This window comes from Anabrus simplex, chromosome 3 (assembly GCF_040414725.1).
Source record: "Anabrus simplex isolate iqAnaSimp1 chromosome 3, ASM4041472v1, whole genome shotgun sequence".
Classification (NCBI taxonomy): Eukaryota; Metazoa; Arthropoda; class Insecta; order Orthoptera; family Tettigoniidae; genus Anabrus; species Anabrus simplex.
Genome location: NC_090267.1, coordinates 42,581,695 through 42,607,718, shown reverse-complemented (window position 1 = coordinate 42,607,718; position 26,024 = coordinate 42,581,695). Strand labels below are relative to the sequence as shown.

At 38.6% G+C, this 26,024-nt stretch overlaps 1 protein-coding gene across 1 annotated transcript in view; it reads right to left on the bottom strand.

Annotated features, from left to right (window-relative positions):
* Window positions 1-4,939: 4,939 nt before the first annotated feature.
* LOC136866638 (nose resistant to fluoxetine protein 6) overlaps window positions 4,940-26,024 on the bottom strand; it is a 165,300-nt gene continuing 144,215 nt past the window's right edge. The window contains 4 exon segments of the mRNA XM_068226786.1: window positions 4,940-5,088; window positions 5,177-5,279; window positions 21,802-21,944; window positions 24,690-24,879. Coding sequence (XP_068082887.1) covers window positions 5,072-5,088; window positions 5,177-5,279; window positions 21,802-21,944; window positions 24,690-24,879 — 453 coding nt within the window. The 3' untranslated portion in view covers window positions 4,940-5,071.

Here is a 26,024-nt window from a genome sequence, read left to right as displayed (position 1 = left end):
GCCGATGCTGAGTGGAACCCGTTCCAGCCCACGTACCAATTTTTAAATTTCGTGCCAGAGCCTGTAATCGAACCGATGCCACCGAGGGTGGCAGATAATCACGCTAAACACTATACCACAGAGGTGGACTATTTATTTATTTATTTATTTATTTAAAATACTTCGCAATGGAGAAATTTTCAACACTGCTTCTTGCTTTGTTCTATTGAACTAAAAAGTGATTACACGCTATTTAGATACCCCTGTAGATTGCGTGTTATTTAACGGTATAGTGTTTGCTCAATATTTGGTGTCATGATCGTTTTCTTTCCCCTACACTTACGGGATTAACATACGGCACGGATAAGCGTAATAAAATGTTTATTGAATGTGTAGTAAATCACGTATCTTAAAACTGGACTGGGTTCAAACAGTATTTTGTAAGACTGAGTGGAGATTCCTTGTGAGTAAGAACGAATACTTAACTGAGATACTTGAATCTAACGTCGATATTTTTATTTAAATCTTGAAAACATTTCTGAGCAGGCAAAGTAGCGGTCCTCATACTAGGATAAGCAATTTCCTCAATTGTGCGGAATGTTAAAAGGTTTCAAATTTTGAGTCTTGGTTCGCTCTAACAAACTAGGACAACAAATTTCAAAAATTACCTCCGGAAAAACATCCCAAAATCGCTTGTTCTTTTACTCGTTTCATTTTTTTATTCAAATCCTGGCCAAATTAGCATATTTACGTAATTATTTCCATAATATGATCATTGATTCATTACACTCAGGACTTCCCTGATTTTTTAAAATCTTCATACCCACTGTAGTTATAAGGGCTTAAGTAATACTCTGCATTGACTCACATTTGCGCTCGCAGTAGTAGAAAACGCAAACTGCTAACCTAATAGACCGGATAACAATGATTAACAAAATAATGTTAATACATACATACATTGTCATTATAGACTGTTATGCCTTTCAGCGTTCAGTCTGCAAGCCTCTGTGAATTTACTAAACGTCGCCACAATCCTCTATTTGCAACTAGTGCTGTGGTCTCATTTAGTTCTATACCTCTTATCTTTAAATCATTAGAAACTGAGTCTAACCATTGTCGTCTTGGTCTCCCTCTACTTCTCTTACGCTCCATAGTAGAATACATTATTCTCCTGGGTAACCTATCCTCATCCATTTTAATTTTTAGGATAAATAAATAATATATTATCCTACGTTATTATTCACCTAAAATTCGTAGCTAATATCCCTAGGATGTTTCCAACATTGAGTTGCTTGCCTCGAGGATTTGTATATCGTTCTAAGTCTTGCTGCACTACACAGGACTGAGTGCTGGACTTTATCAGATCCTGGAATTGAGGAAACCTCGTTGAATGATTGGCATTTCCTTGTCTGATCATACCAGGAGTGTCTATCCCCATGACAAAGTGGGGCCTGTTCCACCAACGAACTTTGCAACATTTCACTTTGCACTTTGCACTTTACAGTTCACATATTGTTCCATCACTTTTCAGATTTATCTTGCAAAGTGAAAAGTGAAAAGTTAGGAATCTTGTTACTTTTCAAGCCTGTTATGTTCCTCCATTGGTACAGAAATGCAAAATGCAAAGTAATGAAGTGAAAAGTTTTCAGAAATTTTGCAAAAGGATTATTCTCTTTTCAGTTGTTAATTAACAAATATGTACACCCGTTTCTGGGCCTAGAATTTGGTTTAGTGATATAAACGTGTTACGACGAGAGCTTTTGTTATCATCAAATGAGGACAGTGATGAAGAATCCAACAGGAGAACATACAAAGACAGGATTAATTTTCATAACCTCACTTCGACGGAATTTCAGAGTGTTTTCGTGTTACACATTACAGACGGGCTGTATTCTTGAAATGATTGGTCATTTATTGAAATCTGCAACAAAATGAAGTCAATTCCTTTCCGAAAAAGAACAAATTCTGATATGCTTACATTGGTTAGGGAATGGTGCACAGCTGCACGGTGTGGCAGCAATGCATGGCACATCAAAATCAACTGTTTGCAGAACTGTTCCTAAAGTCATAGATGCTGTAGTAAATGTAACATTTCCTAACATGGTACGTTGGCCTGATAATACACATAATATAGCGACGGAATTTCTAATGAAGGGTGGTTTCCTTCAGTGTGCGGATGTGTTGACGGTTAATGCTCCTACTGAGCACGAGGAGGTTTATGTTGGTAGACATGGGCATCATTCTCTCAATATTATGGTGATTAGTGGCGCAGACTTGACCTTCTACAGTCCTAATGCTAGTTGGCCAGGTAGCGTGCACGATTCCAGGGTCGTATGCAGACGTTTTGACTCAGATTGGAGGCCGTTCCCAGGAGCAGTTATATTAGGTGACAGTACCTATGGACTAAAAGAGTGGCTAATATCCCCTTTTAATAAAAATCCTGACGATGCTGTTGAGCAACGATTTAACAAGGCACAAAAATCGACACGGCGTATTGTTGAGAACAGTATCGGAATTTTAAAGGAACGTTTTCCCTGCTTAAACCGCTTACGATTATGGCCAACAAAAGCGGGAAAGTTGGTCTTAGCATGTATTGCATTGCACTGTGTTGCACATAAGGTTGGGAGAGAAACTGAAGAAGACTTACTTACCTTAATGGATGAAAATGAAGACCCCAATCCTGGAAATGATGAGGCAGCCGATCCAGATGGAGTTGCTAATCTCAATTCGTTGTTGAGATATTTCGCTAACTGAACTGAACAATAATATCTGTTTCTATATTAATAACATTCAATTTTTTACTATACTATATTTCTACTGATCTACATATAATAAACATGTTACTATGAAATTTAAGTTCAAATCAATCACTCAATACTTTCGTTGGCTATGTATTCTATTCATTCGTCTGTAGTTTGCAACTTCCTATGGTAAATTTCCACACGGAGAATTTCCTGCCTCAGTTTTTTGCCACCGTATCTTCTTCAATGTTAGCAATAGAACGTGGGGAATTCGACAGCTTCCTTTTCTTTCTTCTCGGTGTATATTGTAGGTTTTCGCCACTGGAAAGTTCAGCAGGAGTCGGTATTGGCTCCAAGGTCGCTTTATCTTCCATGTAGCTTTCTGTAAGATTCAACCCGTCCAGCATCCCCCTCATCCAATTGCTTACCTCTCCCTCCTTCACCTCCAGTTTTCGTGGCATTATTTTTTTAACTTTAAATGAGTAAAACATTTTTTTGTTCCACCTTCTCAATACTTAGGATTTTAAGTATTTTTAAGTATTGAGAAGGTAGAACAATAAATTTTTGTACTCATTTTTAAGTTAAGTCTTAACTCAATACGGAACCCAACCATGAAGTTTATTACTTTAAATTATCTCTTTTTGCCTAAAAGCAAGAATTTATTGCTTCAGACGTGATATATAGATAAGATGAAATCATTACATATATTCTTCAATCAATTCTACATCACAATTTTATGTAACATGCTGCATCGACATATGTGAGGTTATACAATTTGATTTAAGCGATATATTCTCGATTAATGCATTTAATGAAAATGTAAATAATTACTTACTATTGCACGACATTTCCATAATCCAAATAGATTATCCCTCGCGTACGTCCAAGATATTTCGGCTCCAGCTAACTGGAAAGACTGAGCTTTCTTTAGAACTTCAGTCCGAGCGGATCGCTTATCATCATGTGATAGGCTATTTTTGAAGTTGCCAAAAAAAGTCCCGTTTCTTCTTGATAACTTATAACACCGCTAGCTTCTTGTAATTTTTTTCCTTTCCCATGGTCAAAACTTTAAAACTGCCCGTATCAGAATTATCGCCAAATTCACCGCGAAAAATAAAGAATTAAAATCCTGGAGTATTATATAGTTTGCCCATGAAATAAACATAATCGGTTCACTCATACGCAAAGACTTTTCACTTTGCAAAGGAATTGAAAAGTAACACCTAGATCATGGTGGAACAGAAAGACTTTGCACCTTGCAAGAATTGAAAAGTGAAAAGTGGAAAGTTGCAAAGTGTGTTTATGGAACAGGCCCCTGGTCTTTGCTCCAAGGGGTCCCGAGGCTGTGATTTTAACAATAAATAGCTGGGACCTCCTTGCTCATAGTTGCTTAGGTCTCCTATACGGTGTTAAATAGAAAGACCTGCAACGGAACTCTCCGGAGGGCACACCTCATTATATTTATACCAGGAATAATACTGGCGTCGTACCGTTTGTTGAGAGGGTACGTGAAGGAAATCATCACTTGTGTGCGTACGTCGAAATGACCAGTACTTAACACAGTTGCAAGGACAGCTTACAATCTTGAAGTCGCGGGAGCAACACTACCTTGACGACCCGAACAAAATTAACCTGATGCAGTACATCAGTATCTGAAAACAGTCTATCTACGAGCAGGCGATTACAGTTTATCGTATTAACTGGTTTAACGGGATCTACAAAGGAAATCTTGCACCAACGCAAATATGCTAAGCAGAAGAAGAATATTTGTACGCAGACAAAACTGAAATCCCTATGCCTGGTTTAATTTTAGGAACACCGGGCGAGTTGGCCGTGCGCGTAGAGGCGCGCGGCTGTGAGCTTGCATCCGGGAGATAGTAGGTTCGAATCCCACTATCGGCAGCCCTGAAAATGGTTTTCCGTGGTTTCCCATTTTCACACCAGGCAAATGCTGGGGCTGTACCTTAATTAAGGCCACCGCCGCTTCCTTCCAATTCCTAGGCCTTTCCTATCCCATCGTCGCCATAAGACCTATCTGTGTCGGTGCGACGTAAAGCCCGTAGCAAAAAAAAAAATTTTTGGAACATACTAATACAATAACATTGATTGATATCTTTCTGTATAAATGAAAGATAATTTTGAGCTAATTCCCTCTAACAAACGCTATTAGAATATAAATACACTTTTAAATTTTTTATATAACTACAAAACTCATAGAATAGTCAATAAATAATATTTATTTCTCTTTCATAATGGTTTTCTTTATTCATCGTCTGTTACATTTCCTGACAACTTTATTCCATTTTAGTCCCCTCCGTTGTCGATGGTATTGCTTCTGTCGACTTGCAGGCTTAGTGCTTTTTTCCTCCTGAAATAATAAGTACAATATTTCAGAGGATATATTGTGAATTAGCAATGATTTAAAAATTTCAGAATGATAAATATTGTTTTATTACCTAACAGTTCCTTCTCAAGGACAATGAAAGGAGATTCAAACACCAGTGACAGTGGTACAGCTATCAAAAGGGATATCATAAGATCACCAAAGAACCTCGGGACCTGCGAAAAAAAAAAACAGCAGAATTATTCACATTGGGCATTATTAAAATAAATAGTTCACATAGACGAACAAATAATAAAGGCCACAGTTTGACTGGGAGTATTAAACCACGAACGCACTATTCACGTAATACACTCGTGAAAAATGAAATTCCAACGCAAAGAAGACATTAATAGAGGAACGCAATTTGGGATAAACAATTGTATAGGTTCATAATTATTTGTTTAATATTTGCAGGTCACAGGTTCATGTAGGCGCGTGAAGACATGTGATATGGTGGTGCATTAATAATCGTAGTCGCAACGAGTTTGAAGGCAAGCGTACAAACGTGCGAATATTATATTGTATAGGTGCTGTTTGTAATTTTGTGGGATGGAGTTCCACGTCTGTTCACCTTGTCAGTCAAATCAGCAACGGTTAATTGGATGACGCTGGTTTGTCGTTCCCTAATGTACCGTACGCCGGCCCCGTGGTGTAGGGGTAGCATGCCTGCCTCTTACCCGGAGGCCCCGGGTTCGATTCCAGGCCAGGTCAGGGATTTTTACCTGGACATGAGGGCTGGTTCGAGGTCCACTCAGCCTACGTGATTAGAATTGAAGAGCTATCTGACGGTGAGATACCGGCCCCGGTCTAGAAAGCCAAGAATAATGGCCGAGAGGAGTCGTCGTGCTGACCACACGACACCTCGTAATCTGCAGGCCTTCGGGCTGAGCAGCGGTCACTTGATAGGCCAAGGCCCTTCAAGGACTGTTGTGCCAGGGGGGGGGGGGTGTTTAATGTCCCGTACGTACGTTCTGAGGCCAGGTGGCAACTTCGCCCTAGCATGTGAAGTCTGCCTTCAAAGAAGTTGGACAAGTTGAGATTTTCATGGAATAAGGCTGTAAATCATGTCCGACTCATTGGTTGAATAGTTACCGTCGAGGCCTTTGGTTTAGTGGGTCCCTGGTTCGATTCCCGGCAGGGTTCGAGATTTTAATCGCGTTTGATAAATTCTTCTGACCCGGGCACTGGGTGTTTATGTTTGTCCCAACACTTTCCTCTTCATATTCAGACAAAGCACTACATTACCAACCATCACAGAAACACGCAATAGCAAATTACATCCCTCCATATAGCGTTGGTGTTAGGAAGGGCATCCGGACGTAAAATAGGTCCAAATTCTCATGTGTGATACAGTGCGTACCCACGATCCCGCAAGTGGAAGAAAAGCGGTAGAAGAAGAATGTTGTATATCATCTACGGAAAATCTTGGCACAGGAAGGTTCCTCTATATTCAAACAAATGAGGGAGAAGGTTTTGTTTCAAATTTGACTTCCCTACAAGAAAGTGGCCGATGTCAGTAATCTGAACGTGTCACCTCGATGGATGTTAACACTTAATGAGATCAGGGAAAGATAGGTTAATCAACTACACTCGAAGGACAAAGTTCACAAACGATTGAAGGATAGTGGATGAAGCTGTACATCAACATCAGGGCATGTAGTGGAAGAAAAGCAAAGTCAAACGCAGGTAAGGGAAGAACGTTGTATAAAGTGTATATTCGTGTAACGTGATTTTCATAACAATATGTCAGATAATGCGGTTACTGGTTTAATACTGAAATGTTTGCATCCCTTTAGACCCGGGTGTGTTACGGAAGCCAGAACGCAAGCAAATTCATATGGACTTGCCATCTATAAGACATGGAGAGTAATGTTTACAGGTATTATGGTAATTGTATGTTTGAAGTTTATAAGTTGTTATACCTAAAACATAGGATGCAGAGGTGTTGTGTAAACAAAGTACAGATAATTTGAATTTGGATAGTGTACACGTGATTTCTACATTTGCAGGATTTATTACATCATCAATCAGTCACCACTGATCTGCATATAGGACAGTCTCCCAGGTGACAAGATTCCTTATCTGTTGTTTTCGTAGCCTTTTCTTAAATGATTACAAACAAATTTTAAATTTTTTGAACATCTCCCTTCGTAAGTTATTCCAATCGCTAACTCACCTTCCTATAAACGAACATTTGCCCAGATTTGTCCACCTGTATTCCAACCTTTTTCTTCATTTAGTGATCTTTCTTACTTTCGAAGACACCACTCAAACTTATTCGTCTACTAATGTTTTTCCAAGCCATCTCTCCACCGACCGTTCGGAACATAGCAGTAAGTCGAGCAGCCCGTCTCCTTTCTCCCAAGTCTTCCCAGCCCAACTTTGCAACATTTTCGTAACGCTACTCTTTTGTCGGAAATCACCCAGAACAAATAGAGCTGGTTGTCTCTGGATACTTTTTTCACTTCTTGAATCAAGTAATCCTGCTGAGTGTCCCCTACATTGGAAGCATACTCTGTTTGGGGTCTTACCAGAGACTTATATGTCCTCTCCTTTACATCCTTATTAGAAACTTTAAATTCCATCATAAACATGTGCAGAGATCTGTACCCTTTTTTTGCAGTCTCACTTATGTGATTACCCCAATGAAGATCTTTCCTTATATTAACACCTAGGTACTTACAATGATCCACAAAATGAACTTTCACCCCATCCAGGTTGTCAAATGTGATATAAAACTATCTTTGAGGGCAGGTTTCATTTCTTGCTGTCCCGGTAATGTTTGTCCTGTTCGGCATTAATAAGTGATACATTCCTGGCATCACCATGAGTTAACCTTTCTTCTAACCATCATTTAAAAATTGTTGAAATACCTCGTTCTGATAAGAGAAGGCTTTTGGAATTACAACAGTACATATGTTATTTTTCCGATAATGTGTATTTTTTTTCCAAAATATGCGTTTTTAGTGTTGTCATGTATTTATGAGACCTTATTTGGTGATATAAAACTTTCATACAGGGAGTTCCCACTTTTGTCATTGTAATCTTTTATGATACCTTTTACACTCAAATAGATTATTTAAGTAAGAAGGAGAAATTGTTTACAGATGGAATTAAATCCAGGCATCATTTTGTAAAAATTACCCGCTTTAATGTTGAAGATATTTCTTAGCAGAAAAAGTAGGACTTCCCATACAACGAAAAACATAAAATTAAGCAATTTCCTCAATTGTGCTAAATATTGAAGGGCTAAATGTTCCGCAAATGTTTCAAAATCTGAGTCTTCTTTAGCGATATCAAACTGAAGAAACAAATTTCGAAAATCACTTCCGGTCTAAATGCACTTCCGGAAAAACTGCCGAAAATCGCTGGTTTCTTTACTCGTTTTCTTTTGAACTCAAATCCTAGCCAAATTAACTTATTTACATAATTCGTTCTGTAATGTGTTCCTTGCTTCAATACCCTCAGGTCTTTTCGGATTTTTCAAAATGTCCATACCAAATGTAGTTACAAGGGCTTAAGTGAAACACTGCATTGACTTACATTACCGCTCGTAGTGATAGAAAAAGACAAACTGATAATCTAATCGACTGGGTAACAATGGTTAATAAAATGATTGTAACTTTTAAGAATAAAAAGAATGTTCTGTCACTTTGTTATATTTTATTTACCTAAAATTCGTAGCTCATATCCTTAGGATGTTTTAAACACTGAGTTGCTTGCCTGAAGGGCAAGAACTGTGGATATTTTAAACAGAAGAATGCATATTTAGCGTTGTCGTGTATTTATAGCCCAAAGGTACTTCGGAACTCATGACGTGATGCACACATTTCTAGTTATGTGGTGATTTACCACTTTCTTCCAGGGAGTTTACAGCTTTCTCATTCCAATCCTTCTATGATATCATTTACATCTAAATTAATATATTTAACTAAGAAGGAGGAAGTATAAGATTCATTTACAGGAATAATTAAATCCAGACCTTCATTATATAACGAACTACCAGCTTTTTATTAAAAGTTGCCAAATGTGATATACCGCTTTCTTTGAGGGAGGCTCCATTTCTTCCTGTCCCCGTAATGTTTGTCCCATTCGTTATTAATAAGTGGTACATTCTTGGCATCACCAAATGCTGAACGTTCTTCTAACCATCATTTTTGAAATTCGCCGTGCTCCTCGATGTTGACGCGTTTTTCTACTAACTTTTGAATATTATTTTACATTTAATATAGCGTATCCGCACTATAACACTTTAAATATTTTATGCGCTACTCTGTATTTTTTCGTTTTCATATAGTTCACTATATGTTTGAAAATTCAGTTATCATCATCATCATCATCATTATCATCATCTCACCCCTTGTTCGATATAATCTTGGTTTGAATAGTACAGTAGGTCATTGATTTCCACCCCTACATGACTTCCCACCATTTTTCATCAATGTAACAGTTTTTCACCTGGACAACAGGCTTGCAAACTACTTACCCAGAGTCCTTTTAAGAGATAAGGCATTACAATTCAATGTCCACCTTGTGGATGTTTAGCTCCGCCAAAGCATGTGAATCATAACTAGTACAATGTTCCCTCTTCCAATCCAGTGGCTTCGAGTGCTGAGTAACATCATGCCTCCTCCGATCAGAAGACAAAGTTATCTTATTCACATATGGTCAAGAATGCGCAAGAACATAGCACTCACAATACATGAACACCTAGACTGAAGTCCCGCAAACCGGCATATAAAACTGCCTTGGAATTGATAAACAATCACTTCAATCCCGAACACAACAGTCGAAATGAGTAGAGATCTTCTATACCACCACGCATCCTGAAAGTTGACAACCAAAGTATAAAACTTAGTGGCTTCAACCTGCTAGGTGTGTCTGGAATAGGCACAACCGTGTCAGATGAGGCTTGGGAAGAACCTCTTCTGTTCTTCATGGGTGGGGTTGGAGAGATAGCCCTCACTGCGACTGCTCTATCATTCCACAGGCAACGGTACACATGGTGTTGGATTGTCCCCTCCGTGCCTTCCCCGAAATTCTGGAGGACCTGAACTCATCTAGTCCTGAACGGGTGGATTGGATCAAGATTTTGTGTGTACGAATCGAATCCTTCAGTCGTGTGAGATCGTTTTGGTGGTGTACTTATGGATATGTATTATTTTACTTTTATGTTGTATTACATCAAACGCTTAAATAAATAATCAAAGATTACCTTTAGGCCATTTCCCTCCACCCTGCATTTCACCATCTCACTTAGGGATCCATGTCCATCCCATTCTTTTCACGTGCCCATTCCACCTCAGTCTGGATCGTTCTACTCTCGCTTCGACTCCGCATACCCTATTTTGTTTCTCGTATTAGGTCCTGCCTAGCCTTGGCCAGCCTACTTCTTAGGAATTTCATGTCACATGCCATCATTTTACTTTAATCTGATTTCGTTGTTACCCAAGTTTCAACTCCATATGTCAAGATTGATAGAAAGTAGTTATTGTGCCGGCTGTTTACAGTTAAACTGACGGTACTGAGCCGTATCCTGATGGGCCATAAGAGACAATGAAATATATATGCCATATTCAATAATTATATGGAGATGGACTTCAATCAGGCATGGGAAATGTAGCAGATCGCAGAACAGTTGAGACCAGAAGTCCATGGAGACATAAAGTCGCTGTATATTGCGCGATGCTTGCTTGCGACCGTGGGAAATGTTGAGAGTTACCAGAAGTTAGCACATTTTGGCACGTGTAGAAGTCGTTGGCCAAGAGGAGCATTCAGCCAATTAGGAAGCGAGGGTGTGGCCAATATGAATTCTGGACCGCGCGGAATTTAAATCCCGGGTTGATGAACATGGATATCTGCGTGAAGAGTACATCGGTATAGAGGAGTCAGTTCTGTTAGTGGATGGATTTCCACAGATCTGAAAGTGAGAAATAATAAGGAATATATTATAGCTGTTATCTGAGTCATTATTAAGTCATCAGGAGTGTGTTTAATGTTAATTTTAATTAAGATAAAGGTCATTGAGAATAACAAGCACGCTGATTGGTTGATTCTTTGAATATGCGGGAATCCCATAGCTACAACGGCGTTAGCTAAGCTTCTTAAGCGTCCCAAAATTTGGGAGCCTCATTCTGATTGTGTGAGTCGCCGGGAGCGTTCATTCTGATTGTGTGAGTCGCCAAGAAGTGAACATCGTTCTATACTGCTCTCATATCTGTGCGCGAATGTTGCCACGTGGGCAGACATCTAACAGTGTAAGATCATTTCGACCAAAAACAGTGCATTCATTTGTGAAGAGTGCTAAGTAATTTGGTGCAGTGATAATTGGCAATTGCATTATGTCGCAATGTTTTACTCTAAAGTAATAGACAGTAATATCAGCCGCATACTGGTGAGTGAAGGAGAGACGCTCAGCTGCATTGAATTGTCGGGTCGGTCGCGTATCGCGAAGGACTTTCGTACCGAACCGCGAGCCGCTCTAACTAACTGTGTTAAACCGTAAACATTTGTATTCTGAATTTTACGTGTGTTTGTTCTGTCAGATTAATGTTGGCTCAATTCATAGCTGACAAGGGTTTATTCAGAACGTGCACATAGAGCGGTGAAGAGGTATTTACTTGAAGTCTTCTGTGTTGCAGTGTACAGGAACTTTCATCAAGAAGATGGCACCGTCCTTAGAAGAAAGAAGATTGTTCCCATGTGTTAAATACGTGCTGAAAATGGAGTAACACAATACCAGTGCCGGGATGTGAGGCGCTGCCGATGTCCAGGGAGTTGCCAAAGATAAGACGCATGTTTTTAAATTAAATGGCATGTTATATGAATTGTGTTTAATACTAGTGAAGCTTAGTGTAGGGATTTTCTTTAATGTATTTTTTGCCGGACGGTATGTGTTTATTTTACATTTGCTATGCTGTAAATATGGATAGGATGGATTTGTATGATTTTCTATTTTTCTTTTACTTTACGATTAGTTAGATGGGATATTGAGGCAAATGTTAGGATTTATTTTCTTTTGGTGATTTATACATGTTAATTAGCTTAGGGTTATTCCGATATTCTTGTATGTTAGAGATAAGGGGATTAGATTGCCAAGATCATCCACTTTCCGAGTTAAACACTTGCGGCATTGAGAGTAAATTCAATTTTTCCATTTAGGAAGATTAGTACCTGATAGGTTGCATGACGCATGTTATTTGAGGAGCTGTGACACGTGTGGAGCTGTATTGCAACGTTGACTAGAAAAGGATTCTTCCAATGTGGGTTGGAAAATGTTGCGTACAATGATTTGAGAGGGATTCGAACCCGGATATGTAATGAGAAAGTCTTATGAGATCGTAAGATATACTAGAGAACGTAATGCATGCTGATTTATGAAGTTGATTATGCAGGCGTTTGTATGCCTGATGATGCGATAAGAATTGTGTGCAGTGAGAATAGTCCTACAATTGTATTCTGAGAGATTTTTGAGAATCTGAATTGACGGGAAATTAATGTCAGGCCAGTGAATCTGATATGTGTATTCAATTATAATAGCATGCTAGCATGAAGTACGATTGTATGTGAATTTCCGAGCTGTTGTGGATGTACGAGCTCGCCTTACAGATTTACTTATCAGCCGTGTTTATGTAGACAGTGTGAAATGAGATGTCGTTTCCGTAATACAATCTTGTCGAACAGTGCCCCCGTCCTCAGAGTAGTATTGAGTTTAGACATTTCTTTTCAGCCCACAGCAAAGTAGGAAACATGTGGCAGATGAAGGCACTTTCCGGTGCGCAAATGCAGCAGAGGAACATAATGTTGTCCACTGCTTTCCACGTGTTTATTAAAGTATATTATGTTTTCTCTTACAGGATGGTGTTTTGTGCAATTTAATGTTGTTTTGATATGTTGTCTTGTTGTTTAATGGGGAACAGCCCGACTGCTTAGTGAATGTTGGTGGTCAATCTAGTTCATACTAGATCTTTTTGCTGAACGCGTCAGTGTAGCATATAAGTTTTCCCTTTCCTAATCCAATGTAAATATTTGAGATATTTTAATTATGTTGTGATTACTGTAAATATAGCGTAGGTAAATGCCACTAGTATTTTTCATAGTTCACATCATGTCTCATTGCGTCTTAATTTTCGTTTAATGTTAACCTTTGCGGCAACTTCTCCGAATTTCAATCCGTATTATGGTGATATCGTGCTACCCCATACGAATACGCATCCTAATACGAATACAAATATGAACATGAACATTGGGCAATCATGGGAAGTCATTTTGAAGTTCACAAATATTTAATGTTGTGTTTGAACTTTCATTTTAGCATGTAATTGTTTGCGTAATTAACGTTTTGTTATCCATTATCTTTTCAATTTTATCTTTGTGATTATTTTATAATCACTTTATTATTTGAATTTCATTTGTGATAGTATGATTCGGGGTTATTTTATGGAATAAACTCATCCTTACCTATATTATTGTTTCTCATTCGAGATAAACCTCTATTATTCCTGTCATATACTTACAGTTAAGTGATAAACTTCGACGTTTAGACTTACCCTTTGACAATCAACCCTCTTCTCTGCCCAAACCTGAGTTAGTCGGATGTTTAATCAGGAATGGGGGCATCGTCCTAGAGGGTTATTACCCTTGGCTACGGTACAGTACAGCTCAGGCTGTGATGGTGATACGAGTGTGAAATTTCGTAGGCAGACTATGAAATGCGCCTGAGATTTTTTCCACAAAATTATTTGTTACAAGTTTTTCCACCAGGCGGAATTATGGCGCTATGAGCACTGGTAGGGTCGTAGAATAAATGCAGGAAGGATTAAATATATTACAGCGACGGGCATATCACGTTTATTAGGATTTATATTTACAAAAGATGTTGAATATGGCCTCGCAACTGAGCTACATGCTGCATCCGTAATACGGCATGGAAGCAGCATATCGAGTGAAACTCATCTTGGTCTTTCCATCCCTAGTCCCATATATATTAATCAGTTAATCAGTCTTTAGCTCCTAACAGGCGAATTTTATTTGCTAAAGCTAAACAATTGCAACGAGATAGGGAATATAAGTATCTATGGGTGAACAGGAGTGGCAAAATTTTGATGAGAAAGACTGATGGAAGCCAAGTGCATGCTATTCGTTGTGAGGGAGATTTGGATAAATTGTAATTGTTTCATTGTAATGTTGTTACTCTTTCAACTTTGATTTTTCATGAGCCCTGACATGGAGTTTTTCGTTTATTATCAAAATGTAAGAGGACTTAGAACTAAGGTTGATGTGTTTATCCAAAATCTCCTGTGCTCTTCATACGATATTGTTGTACTTACTGAGACTTCTCTATCAAATAGTATATATGATAGTGAATTATTTGACAGTAGATATTTAGTGTTCAGAAATGATAGAGATCCTTTAGTATCTGGTAAGGAGCGGGGCGGGGGAGTTTTGATAGCCGTCAAAAAGAGTTTCAAGGCGAAACTATTATCCAAGTACTCTAAACAGTATTGTGAATCACTTACTATTTGCATCTCAAATAATAACAGGAAGTTATTCATAAATGGTGTATACATTACTCCAGCATCATCTTTAACAGTTTATCAGGACTACCTTGGTTATTTAGAAAGCACTGACAATCTTATGATTTCGGATTGCGTTATCGTGGGTGATTTCAATCTTCCTGAAATTAATGGTACTGGTTATTCATTTACAGAAGGAACTGTGACTAGTAAAAGATTGGGTCAATTGATATCATACTTAGGTTTAACGTCGTACTATAATATTCTTAATTACAATTTTAGGACGCTGGATCTTGTACTGGACAATTTCATAGTTGACGTGAAACGTGAGGAATTTGATCTTGTGCCTGAAGATTTACATCATCCCCCACTATGTTTATCGTTACCTCCAGTAAAGAGGTGTTCATTACCAAAAATGTAAATCGAGAATACTATGATTTCAAGAAAGCGGATTTTCTACAACTGTATTACGAGTTAAGAGATATTGATTGGAACCCGTTGTATAAGTATCAGAATGTGGATGAGGCTGTGGATTTCCTTTACCCGATATATAGATGCTTTGATAATTGCATACCTAAGTGTCAGGTCATTAAAAAACAAAATTTTCAGTCTGGTTTAATCACGATATCATTCAGATAATCCAAAAGAAAAGGAAGTGTGCCAAAAAGAGGAAATTCTCCAGGTACTATGACGAACGATTCAAACAACTCAGATTTGAATTGAAAGTAAAAATAAATACCGCATATCGAGATTACGTAAGTGAATTAGTGGTTACTTTAAAATGTGATATAACACCTTTCTGGAGACACATTAAAAATAAGCGACTCACGAGATCAGGAGTAACTACGTTTGAGTATAATGGTGGGAACTACCAGGGCGGTAATGTTGTTCATGGCTTTGCTCGATATTTTTCGTCAGTTTACGTCAGATCAGATTTTAATTATATATTGGATGATTTGGCTTTAGATGACATTCCTCTATTTCCCTCTGTTGATATATTATATGTCAGCGAGTTATCTGTTGAATAAGTGAAAAAGGTTATTAATGGTAAACTAAAGCCTAAAAGATCGAGTGGTCCTGATGGCATACCTATATATATAATTAGGGCTTGTGCCGATTTATTGGCTAATCTATTAACTTCCATTTTCAACCTTTCTATTCGCACTTCATCCTTTCCTCAAAAATGGAAAGTCGCTAAAGTTACGCCCATTTTTAAGACAGGCAGTTTTGGACCCATATCTAATTATCGTCCAGTGTGTATTATTAATGCCGTAGCTAAGGTATATGAACATATATTGCACCATAAGATTTATAACCATGTTAAGATTGCTCTGTCAGAATTTCAACATGGATTTGTACCAACAGATCAGTTATCACCAAACTTTTGGGCTATACTCAAAGTTTGTATGATACCATAAATACCAACGGCAGGACTGATGTTGTTTATATGGATTTGGAAAAAGCATTCGATAAAGTTGACAATAGAATTTTAATTAGAAAAATGTATAAATTTGGTTTTTGTAAACAGTTGTTGCAGTTAATGTGTTCATATTTAAAAAACCGACAGCAGTTTCTTTATTTTAACAATGGAATTTCAGATAGTTTTATCAGTCCTTCTGGTGTTCCGCAAGGTTCAAATCTTGGACCTCTATTGTTTTTAATTCTAATTAATGATTTACCAGACAATATTTGCCACTCTAACTGTTTACTTTTTGCAGATGATTTGAAACTTTACAAATACATTAGCGACCACCACGACCAACACGAGTTGCAAAAGGACATGTCATTTCTTGGTGTGACGTTAATAAGTTGTCTTTGAATGTTAGTAAATGTAAATACATGACCTTTACCAGGAGGAAGGAATTTGAAGTCTCAGCCTATCATATACGGGGGGGGGGAAAATTGGATAGGGTTTTAACGTTTAAGGATCTTGGTATCATTTTTGACAGTAAGCTAACGTTCAATAATCATATCAATACAATAACAAAGAATGCTAACCGAATGATAGGATTTTTGATAAGAACATCGAGACCATTTACTCAGCCCTCTCTACTAAATAAATTATATATTACCTTGGTACGGAGCATACTGGAATACTCTGTAATAATCTGGAGCCCGTACACAAAGCAACAAGTGAAGGCTATTGAAATTGTACAAAACAAATTCGTACGTTACCTTTATTTCAAAACTTTTAATACTTTTTGCCCTTTCGACACATCAACCCATTTATTAAGGAATATGTTTAAATTTACTTCATTGAAAACTAGACGGTCCCTAATTTCTATACAAATACTAAGAAATTTTTTAACACGTTGAGTGCCAGACCGAATTTAATAGGATTGCCGTCTAGTGCCGTGAGCTAATAACATCGAGTTATTCCCTGGTGCCAAAAAGTTCACAGGCTTAATCAAGCAAATTATCGTTGAAATTAAGATGTATTTATGATATATTACGTTAACTTATTATGTATATTAGGTAAAATAATGCGACCCCATATGGGGTGTATTGGTCATTACGAACTGTACACGTACACGCGCCCCCATATGGGGTCGTACTTATACAGTAGTTACTGCCCGACGCTAGGTCATACTTGCATTTTCCTTTGCAGGGACGCGTTATATGCTGTTGATTTTGATAGATATGTTAGCTTATTCATACTGGAGCCGTAAAAATGTACCATCCCCGATTTTAGGTCAGGAAATATTTGTAAATGACGATCGTCCGATTTTAGGTTAGGAAATTTTCGTATAAAATGTAGTTACATAATGTAGTGAAAATCATGTGAATTTCGTAAATTAGGATGTAACAGAACAATATTGTAAGAAGAATTAGTAGTTACGGAATATTGAATAAGTACCATATATAATTTTGTATAACTTTTAATTTGAGTAAGGTAACCTAGCAGTGATGATTGTGCAACATGGGAAACCAGTGAATATATCGTTGAATACAGTCATAATTGTTGCAACAGCTAGCTTGGAAACCCGGAGTACAGTGAAGTTGTGTATGCTGAAGACTGTAATTCATCAATTTTATTGATCATTGAATTTATTGATCATGATTTACATGCCACTGAGACTGAAAAGTCCCTTTATGCAGCGTCTTCTTATAATACAATGCAGATTTATGAAAACAGCAACTACATTTTTATAATATTAAGGTATTAAACTAAACAAGAAACTTAAAAAAAATGAAAATACAGATACCAAAACCAGTAAGGTTAAGACATACATTATATAATAAGTAAGAAAGTAAATCATTAAGCCCTTCTGTTATTTTGGACTACATGGGTTTAAAGGATATAAAGCTAAAGCAGAGAAACAATTTTCTTCGAAATATACATATTCCTGATTGTTCGACACAAGAATGCCTGATCTCAGCCTCTTGCGTACTCCTCCAGAAAGATAGATGTTAAGAACTGCTTTAGTTGGGTACAGTTAGTGTTACTTGCGAAACGGTAAAGATTAAAGACGTTAAAGATACGTGATGCAGTGCAAACAAAGGATTTGTTAAATTTAGTGGTACGATGAAGGGGAATTTGAAGGGTGGTTTTTGTAAACTTATTATCTCTGTTATGTACCGACTCCATAGGTTTAAATGCATTATAAAGGTAGGATGGTGTCTTCAGTTTGAGAATTTTCTGCGTAGCAACAGCTACTGAGATATCCCGACGTTCATGGAGTTTCAACCATTGTAGCTGTATGTAATAGGGTGTTATGTGTTCATCACGCCTGGCATTTGTAACGTAACGAACACATGCGTTTTGTACCCTCTGTAGTTTTATGTTCAAATTTTCAGATAGGTCGTTGTATACGACTGAACCATAGTCAATTATTGGAAATATAAGACTTTGAACAAGTAGTTTTTGCATGAAAGGTGGTTGTGGATGAACATGCGAGATCGCTATTTGCTCTATACTGGCTTCAAAATCACTGTAACTATATACTTCGTCTACATCACCATTGTTCGACTTGTTCGATATATCGTCCAGACTATCTGCACTAAGTCTTTTACTGCTCGATTTACTCGTAATGACTTAAAAAAAGAAAAGGAAACTCTGAGCACTGCACAGTTACATAAAAAATTCGTGCGCGGTATAGACAAGCACTTTGTCACCCTACAAAGCACTCTTTTTTTATCCATATGGGGTCGCGCCAAAACAGGAATTGAGGAATGGAAGGTGGACTACGCATGTACATAAATAGACGAACAGTAGATGGCAGGAAGAGACTTTATACATCTTCGAAACACATACTTACTGCGTACCCAAATGGGTTCGCACCGTCCTTGATTTAGAGCGAACGTACGACCCCATATGGGGACGTGAAGTTCAAAAACTTGACTACTCTCACGTACCCATATGGGGTCGCATGGCAGTCAACGTGTTAATAGGACGATTTGATTCCTTGGACCTGTTAGGACGCATTTCATTCCCTGTTCCGCAGACAAGATCACGTCAGCACCAATTATTTCACGTTCAAACGTCAATAACATTGCATCAGTCAAATTCACCTTTCGTAAAAATGACAACGCTTCATAACACTGTAACAAAAGAAGTCGATATATTCACCAAATCGGATAAAGAATTCAGTAAGAAACTAGAAGCCTGCCTTTACAATTTGTAAATTTTTTATAATTCCTTCTTTCTGGTATTCTTCATATTTCCCAGTGTACTCATTAATGTTTTAAGTTTCCTTGTTTTTGCATTGTCTTTTCCTTTGTATTACCGTGTGATTTCTTAGTGAATTTTTCATTTATTATCAACTGTAAATGGTATCATATATAATGTTAATTTTGTTCCATTTTGTTTTTGTTCATTTTAAATTTTGTTTTTGTTAAAACATTGTTAACTCAATGTACAGAATGTTACTGAATGTCAAGAAGGTACTTAATTGGGTGTAAAATCTGTGTACTTTCAGATAAATAAATAAATAAATAAATAAATAAATAAATAAATAAATAAATAAATAAATAAATAAATAAATAAATAAATAAATAAATCAGAGCGACATGTCATTGTATGCTAGCGTTTAGATCAAACAGAGACCAGACATATCCCTGATAGAAACGATCGCTCAAATATCCCCACAACAGGAAGTCGCATGGATTTAGGTCGGGGGTTTTGAAGGCCATGCATCTGGAAAATGCCAGCCATATCTAAGGGTTTATCGCAGCAAAAAGTAATCGATATGAACCACCAAGGAACTGATGTATGAGTTACGGAATATTGCACGTTCTGACTGCGTAAAGTGCCATAATTTCGCCTACCGTAGTGGAAGGAATTGGTAATAATAATTTGTATAACATAATTCGCGAGCGCATTGTTCAATAAGCATAACTACGAAATTTCAGATGTCTACGATCATTACAGACGTGATGAACTCCGTCAGTTCAATTGTGGACACCCAATATATGATTTCCTTGCATCGTATTGACATTCCTTACTCCATAACTCTCCTTTCACTCTCCGTTAATACCCTCCAGCTCCGTAACCTTCTGCTATTCTTTAATTTATATTTCACTTAAATAGGTTAATTGTGTGTTAGCTATGAACTCCAAACTTAGACTGACGAACCGAAACTGAACGCTCAATAATTGTATCGTTCCATCGACGTGACATTGAAAATTTTCCAGAATAGGACATGTGTGTAGACTCGTAAAATCTTGCCATAGATAACAATATGTGTAGAAGCAACAAAACTGTATTATTGGTGGTTTATACTGCATTCTTCAACGTTTAAACATTATCTCTATCTTTGCCTTACAGAAGGTCGTTTGGAATATCTGGGGACGAAGTTTGAAGCTTACGAAAAGCCATGTCTCCACCAACGATCATGCTCAGTTCGAAAACTAGCATTTATAGCTATATCACGACAACGTAATTTCCATTGCATCAGAATTTTTCGCAGAGCTAGCATGTCTACTTTTTACAATCCTATTGACAGACTTTCAGAGGCCATTGATAGTGCGTGGACGTCTATTTCCTGAGACACTTTTAAGTAGTCCAAATGCCCAGAAGTCCATGTGGGACACATCGGGTGTCTTCACCGGAATGTCGATAAAAGGAATTGCACAGATTCCAGTTTCCATCCCCATTCTCTCTAAGAACAGACGAGTCGAACAAGAGGTGTGCTTTATCTTGATGTACCCATAGCTGACTTTTCACCCTTCCATACAGTGCTGGGTTATCTGTATTGTAAATGGGTGTTCAAAACCTCTTTCTGATAGTGTGTAGAGTTCACCTTCACTTTACTAGAGACACGGAGAATGGTCCAATTGTCATTGTAGCACTGTCCGGCGACGATCATGAAACCCCTTGTACAAGTTTCCTGCCATCATTTATACAAGGTTTGATTTTTTTTTTTGTCTCTGTTGTGATAGTAAATCGAGCAGGGATTGATAAAGTTACTAAGGTTCACATATACTTCGTCTTATGTTACCACATTTTTCCATCTGCCCCCTGCCAGATAGGCCTCATACAGGTTTCTTATGTTAGTACGACGTTCCAAAGTGTGACGTTGCAACAGCTTGTGAACTCGACGCTCATTCCGCTTTTCTAATTGCAGGTCTTTATTGATTACGGTGTTACAGTTGAAATAGACATCCCAAACTTACTGTAAGTGCGATACTTCTTTGGGGGTCAGGGTTACCACCTGAGACAAAGAAATCTATCCTCACTAGTCCTGTTGAACGTCAGCTGGCTGGGCGTGGATTTGCCTGCTTTTCCCCTCTGGAATTAAGCCCATTCGGCCTTTGCCTTTTTTAAAAATAAGTGCAGCACTGATCCCGTTCCTTGATATCAAGAAATTACGCTTCTTGCACATTCCTGGGATCGCAGAATAGCTATATTTTTCATCGAAAAGGGCTGTTAAGTATCCCTTCCAGTAGGGATCAATCCGCTTCGGCAACGTTGCAGCTAATGTCCCGAAACTCGACACACACGTTTTGAGTACTGACGTGAATCATCATTCCACGTTTTAATGTGCTCAATTTGATAACAGCGCAGCCAGCGGCCTTCAAACTCGTCACCAGAGATCCCGAGCGATCTTCCGTACTGAACTTATCAAAGTGATATTGCGATGTAGAAGAAAATAAAAGAAATTCAAAGCTGACTTTCTAACATGTAAGCTATACGTTAGTTGGAAGCATACCATTTTTTTAAATTAAGTGGTATTGTACTTACCAGAGTCATGTCATCAATGTACATGGCGGTCCGCATGGAACCGTACTGTGTCACTTGTACAGACATGTGAACGAGATACACAGAGTATGTAAGCCTTCCCAGAACCTGGAACCACTCCCAGGAGAGTAAAGAGTTGGGGAAACCTGTAACATATTATATTGAAATTTGCATTGATTGTTGCCAAATTTGATAGATAGATAAAGAATGGGTGAACCCTGCCTTCGCAGGGCTCCACATGTAGGTCTGTGAAGACCCTTTGTGTCCCTTAAACGGGTTTGCCTAGTCCATCCCTAGTGCTCCTATAAAGGATACCAGTGTCCGAATGTTGGCATTCCTGATGTCTTCCAGGCTCACGAAATGTAAGCCAAGGTATCGATGTCTAGTGCTTGCAAGAGCCTCGCACTGACACAACACATGCGCGGAGGTCTCCTCCTCCCTACCGCATCTTCTACACATCGGATCCTGGCTGATTTTCATGATGTGTAGGTGTTTCTGTAAGGTATTGTGGCCTGTCAACAGTCCAACTACCATTCGCATTCTGGTCCTATTCAAATTTATCAGGATCTTTTTATAACTTTGGCTAGGCCCTTTGATAAGTTCACGTGCCTGCCTTGCCATAGTTAACCTCTTCCACTGATACCTGTGTGCCCAGGCACTCATAATAGGGTAACTGAGCTAAGTTCACACAGCTGATGTGACATCCTTTGGCATTCCCATACCATTTTTGATGTTGTTTGTTGCCAAATTAAAAACTATCTTTCAAAATTTATAGCATCAATCGTTCTCAGAGAAGGGCGGATGGAGTAACTGCCACGCCAGCCCCTTGAATCCAGTACAGTACGTTCATGCTCACCGTCACCTCACATACATCTCAGTAAAAGTATGTCATGTGCGGTCCCTTAGTAAGTGGTAGACAGTACTGTGTACACACAAGTAATTACATTTATTATGTTAATATTGATGATTTCACGGCCCGTACTTGTAGTCACTATATGGGCATTTGGGCTTATTCCGTGTCAAGGAAACAACGTGAAACTCCTGACGTTCGCAAAGAAATTTGCTCCGCATCTCCAGAAAAAAATATCAACTGTTCTCGAGGAAGTCCTCTAGAATAATGAGGGTTTGAATTTAAGAATATTTTACCGTTGTAGATTTGTAGTGGTACGCTTGTCCGTCACCAGGTGGCTCGCTGTATACTGGCTCAGCGCTCCAAGCGGGAGCTTATGACAACATTAATCTCCAAATACGGCCGAATTGATGCGTCGCTCTAGCTAGCTCAAGGAGCGCAGCGAGGGATCTAGAAGGCCGTGCTCCAAATGTGATGATCTATCACACCGTGCATTTTTGAGAAGTATCACAGAGCACATCACACGTATTAGGGAAGAATGTGGTAGAAAAAAATAGAAACTAATAAAATAAACGCAACTAAAGACATCAGGATAAAATAGGAGGTGAAAAATGGAAAGGAAGTATGTGGAGAAAACAAGAGGATGATGATGATAAATTTCTTGTTTACGGTACAGCAGATGTCGCTTACTACGCTTTATATTGAGCCTTGGGTGAACTATGCCATTTCATTTGAAGACTGGTGGTAGTGTGTACAGAGTAGTACGAACTTCATATATTGTTTAAATTTCATGTGTGATGCGTATTTGTCAATATGACCCAGGCAAAATGATGGCATTACTTCAGGATGTGCAAGTTTTCCTACGTGAACAGGACCATAAGAGATTTAAATAAATTACCTGGAGTAGTGTTTGATAGATTCCCTTCCTGTATCAAAACGTTTAAGATCATTAGTGCTAGTGTTAAGCGAAAAGTAAAATTTGTAAACGCCGGACAATGAATTTGAGATTTTCTGCTGGATTAAGAATTTCATACTACTAGTATATCCTGTAATATTTGATTTTGATGGACTTGCTTGTTGTATTCTTCTTCCAGTTGTTGTTGTAGTTGTTGCTGCGTTATTATGTTTAACTTTAATTTACTATCATACTACTGTAAGTGACAATTGCCACATGGGTATTTCCCAATTGTGATGTACTTGTTAATAATATTAATGATAATAATAATATAAATAATAATAATAATAATAATAATAATAATAATAATAATAATAATAATAATAATAATAATAATAATAATAATAATAATAATAACCCACAAGGAGCAATATCAAGCATCGTAAGGTTTACACGAAGTGCACTGTAAAAAAAACTTGGGAAACGTACCGTGAGACCAATGATGTGACTGACAGACCGAGGGTGTCAATGCCACATCGCGATCGATATATCCGCGTAAAAGGGCAGATGAGACCAATTCTAAATTCTAGTGCTCAGGAGCAGATGACGTCTGGAATGCAACCGAGGTCCGTGTATCTGCACAAATCGCACAAAATCGACTTCACAGTTCCCAATTGAGGTTATTTAGACCAATTGGACGTGTTCCACTACATTTTAATTGGAGGTTGGATGAATGGCATAGATGAAACACGGAAATCACTTAGGCCGGATACACGACGACAAAGGATGTGGAGATGTCAAAGACGTGGTGGAAAGTATCGACATGTTCAAGATGTGTGCGCATTCGGAGGTGGGGGTGTAATGTTTAGAGCTGGAATTACGCATGGCCGTCGTACACCTTTGATACCAATTCGAGAGAGGAGGGCATCTTGCTAATGATAAATCACGGATTTGGCCGGGATCAAACCCGGAAGCCCGAGAATGCCATCTAATAGCCTAGAAACATCACGCACGTGGATATTAATAATAATAATAATAATAATAATAATAATAATAATAATAATAATAATAATAATAATAATAGCACTCGTGGTGGGGAATATTTGTGATGTAAAAAGATATTTCACGTTATTTTTGAAGACTGACCTCCATGTCCTGTAGCGCAAAGGAAAATGATGATTGCCAGACCAAGGCCCCACATCGGTCTGTTGAGAGCGTTGTAGAATGAAGACCCAACAGGCTCGAACTCATAGTCAGGCTGTTGAAAGACGTGGACGATGAACAATGTCAGGAGCAGGAGACCACCTGCTACCAGCCACAGGAGCAAGGTCATTATCTGCAACAACACACACCAAGTAAGTACATACATAAGTAAATACATAAGTAGACCCTACATAAATAAATTCACTAGATCCTAGGTAATCCGGCCTCCATAACTGAATCCATAAAATATGTTTTTTTTCCCCATGAGGCTGCCAAAAGGACAAAGTATATCAACTCCACAGTATTTTGTCGTCTAAATTTGCTAGTATGCCAGATAGAAATACCCATCACAAGGCTCAGGAATAAGTTTGGAACGAATTTGGAATGTGGCATGCTGTATGGTTCTTCAAATGTTATATAGATGGTTGCGGAGTATGTTTACTAAACCTCGTATTGCGGGGATAGCGATATCGTGGAGTCGTGTCCGGTTGAGACTGACAAGGAAACATCGGAAATGGGCAAGTCGCCGATCGCGATGAAACTTGGAAAACACATTGTGGTACACGTAAAAACGATGTCGGCATCAATTTTGGGTGCCAACATTCGTTAGGGCGTTAACTACAGGAACTAAAAGTTGCGACATTTCAAATTCCGCGCGATCAGCGATGAATACCTGCTGGCCAATGCTAGGCCGGGATACTGCGTGCATGGAGACACGCCTCTGCACCTCCTCCCCTCCCAATCCAATTGGTTCGCCACCGCACGTTTCCCTTCCCTTCGAACCCACTATCTCCCGGATGCAAGCGCACAGCCGCGCGCCTCTAACCGCACGGCCAACTCGCCCAGTGCAAACGTTTTCATAAACAATTCAGAAAATGTAAACTGACTAATACAATGTGGACATTACAAAGGAGAGATATGAGGAAGGCTGATAGAGTAAGCAAAGTGTAGCACCGGTTCTCTTCGACGGCTAAGCAGCCGGCAAGCGCGAGGAGAAGGGAAACGTGCGGTGGCGAACCAATTGGATTGGGAGGGGAGGAGGTGCAGAGGCGTGTCTCCATGCACGCAGTGTCCCGGCCTAGCATTGGTCAGCAGGTATTCATCGCTGATCGCGCGGAATTTGAAATGTCGCAACTTTTAGGCCCCGTAGTTAACGCCCTAATGAATGTTGGCACTCAAAATTGATGCCGACATCGTTTTTACGTGTACCTCAATGTGTTTTCCAAGTTTCATCGCGATCGGCGACTTGCCCATTTCCGATGTTCCCTTGTGAGAGAA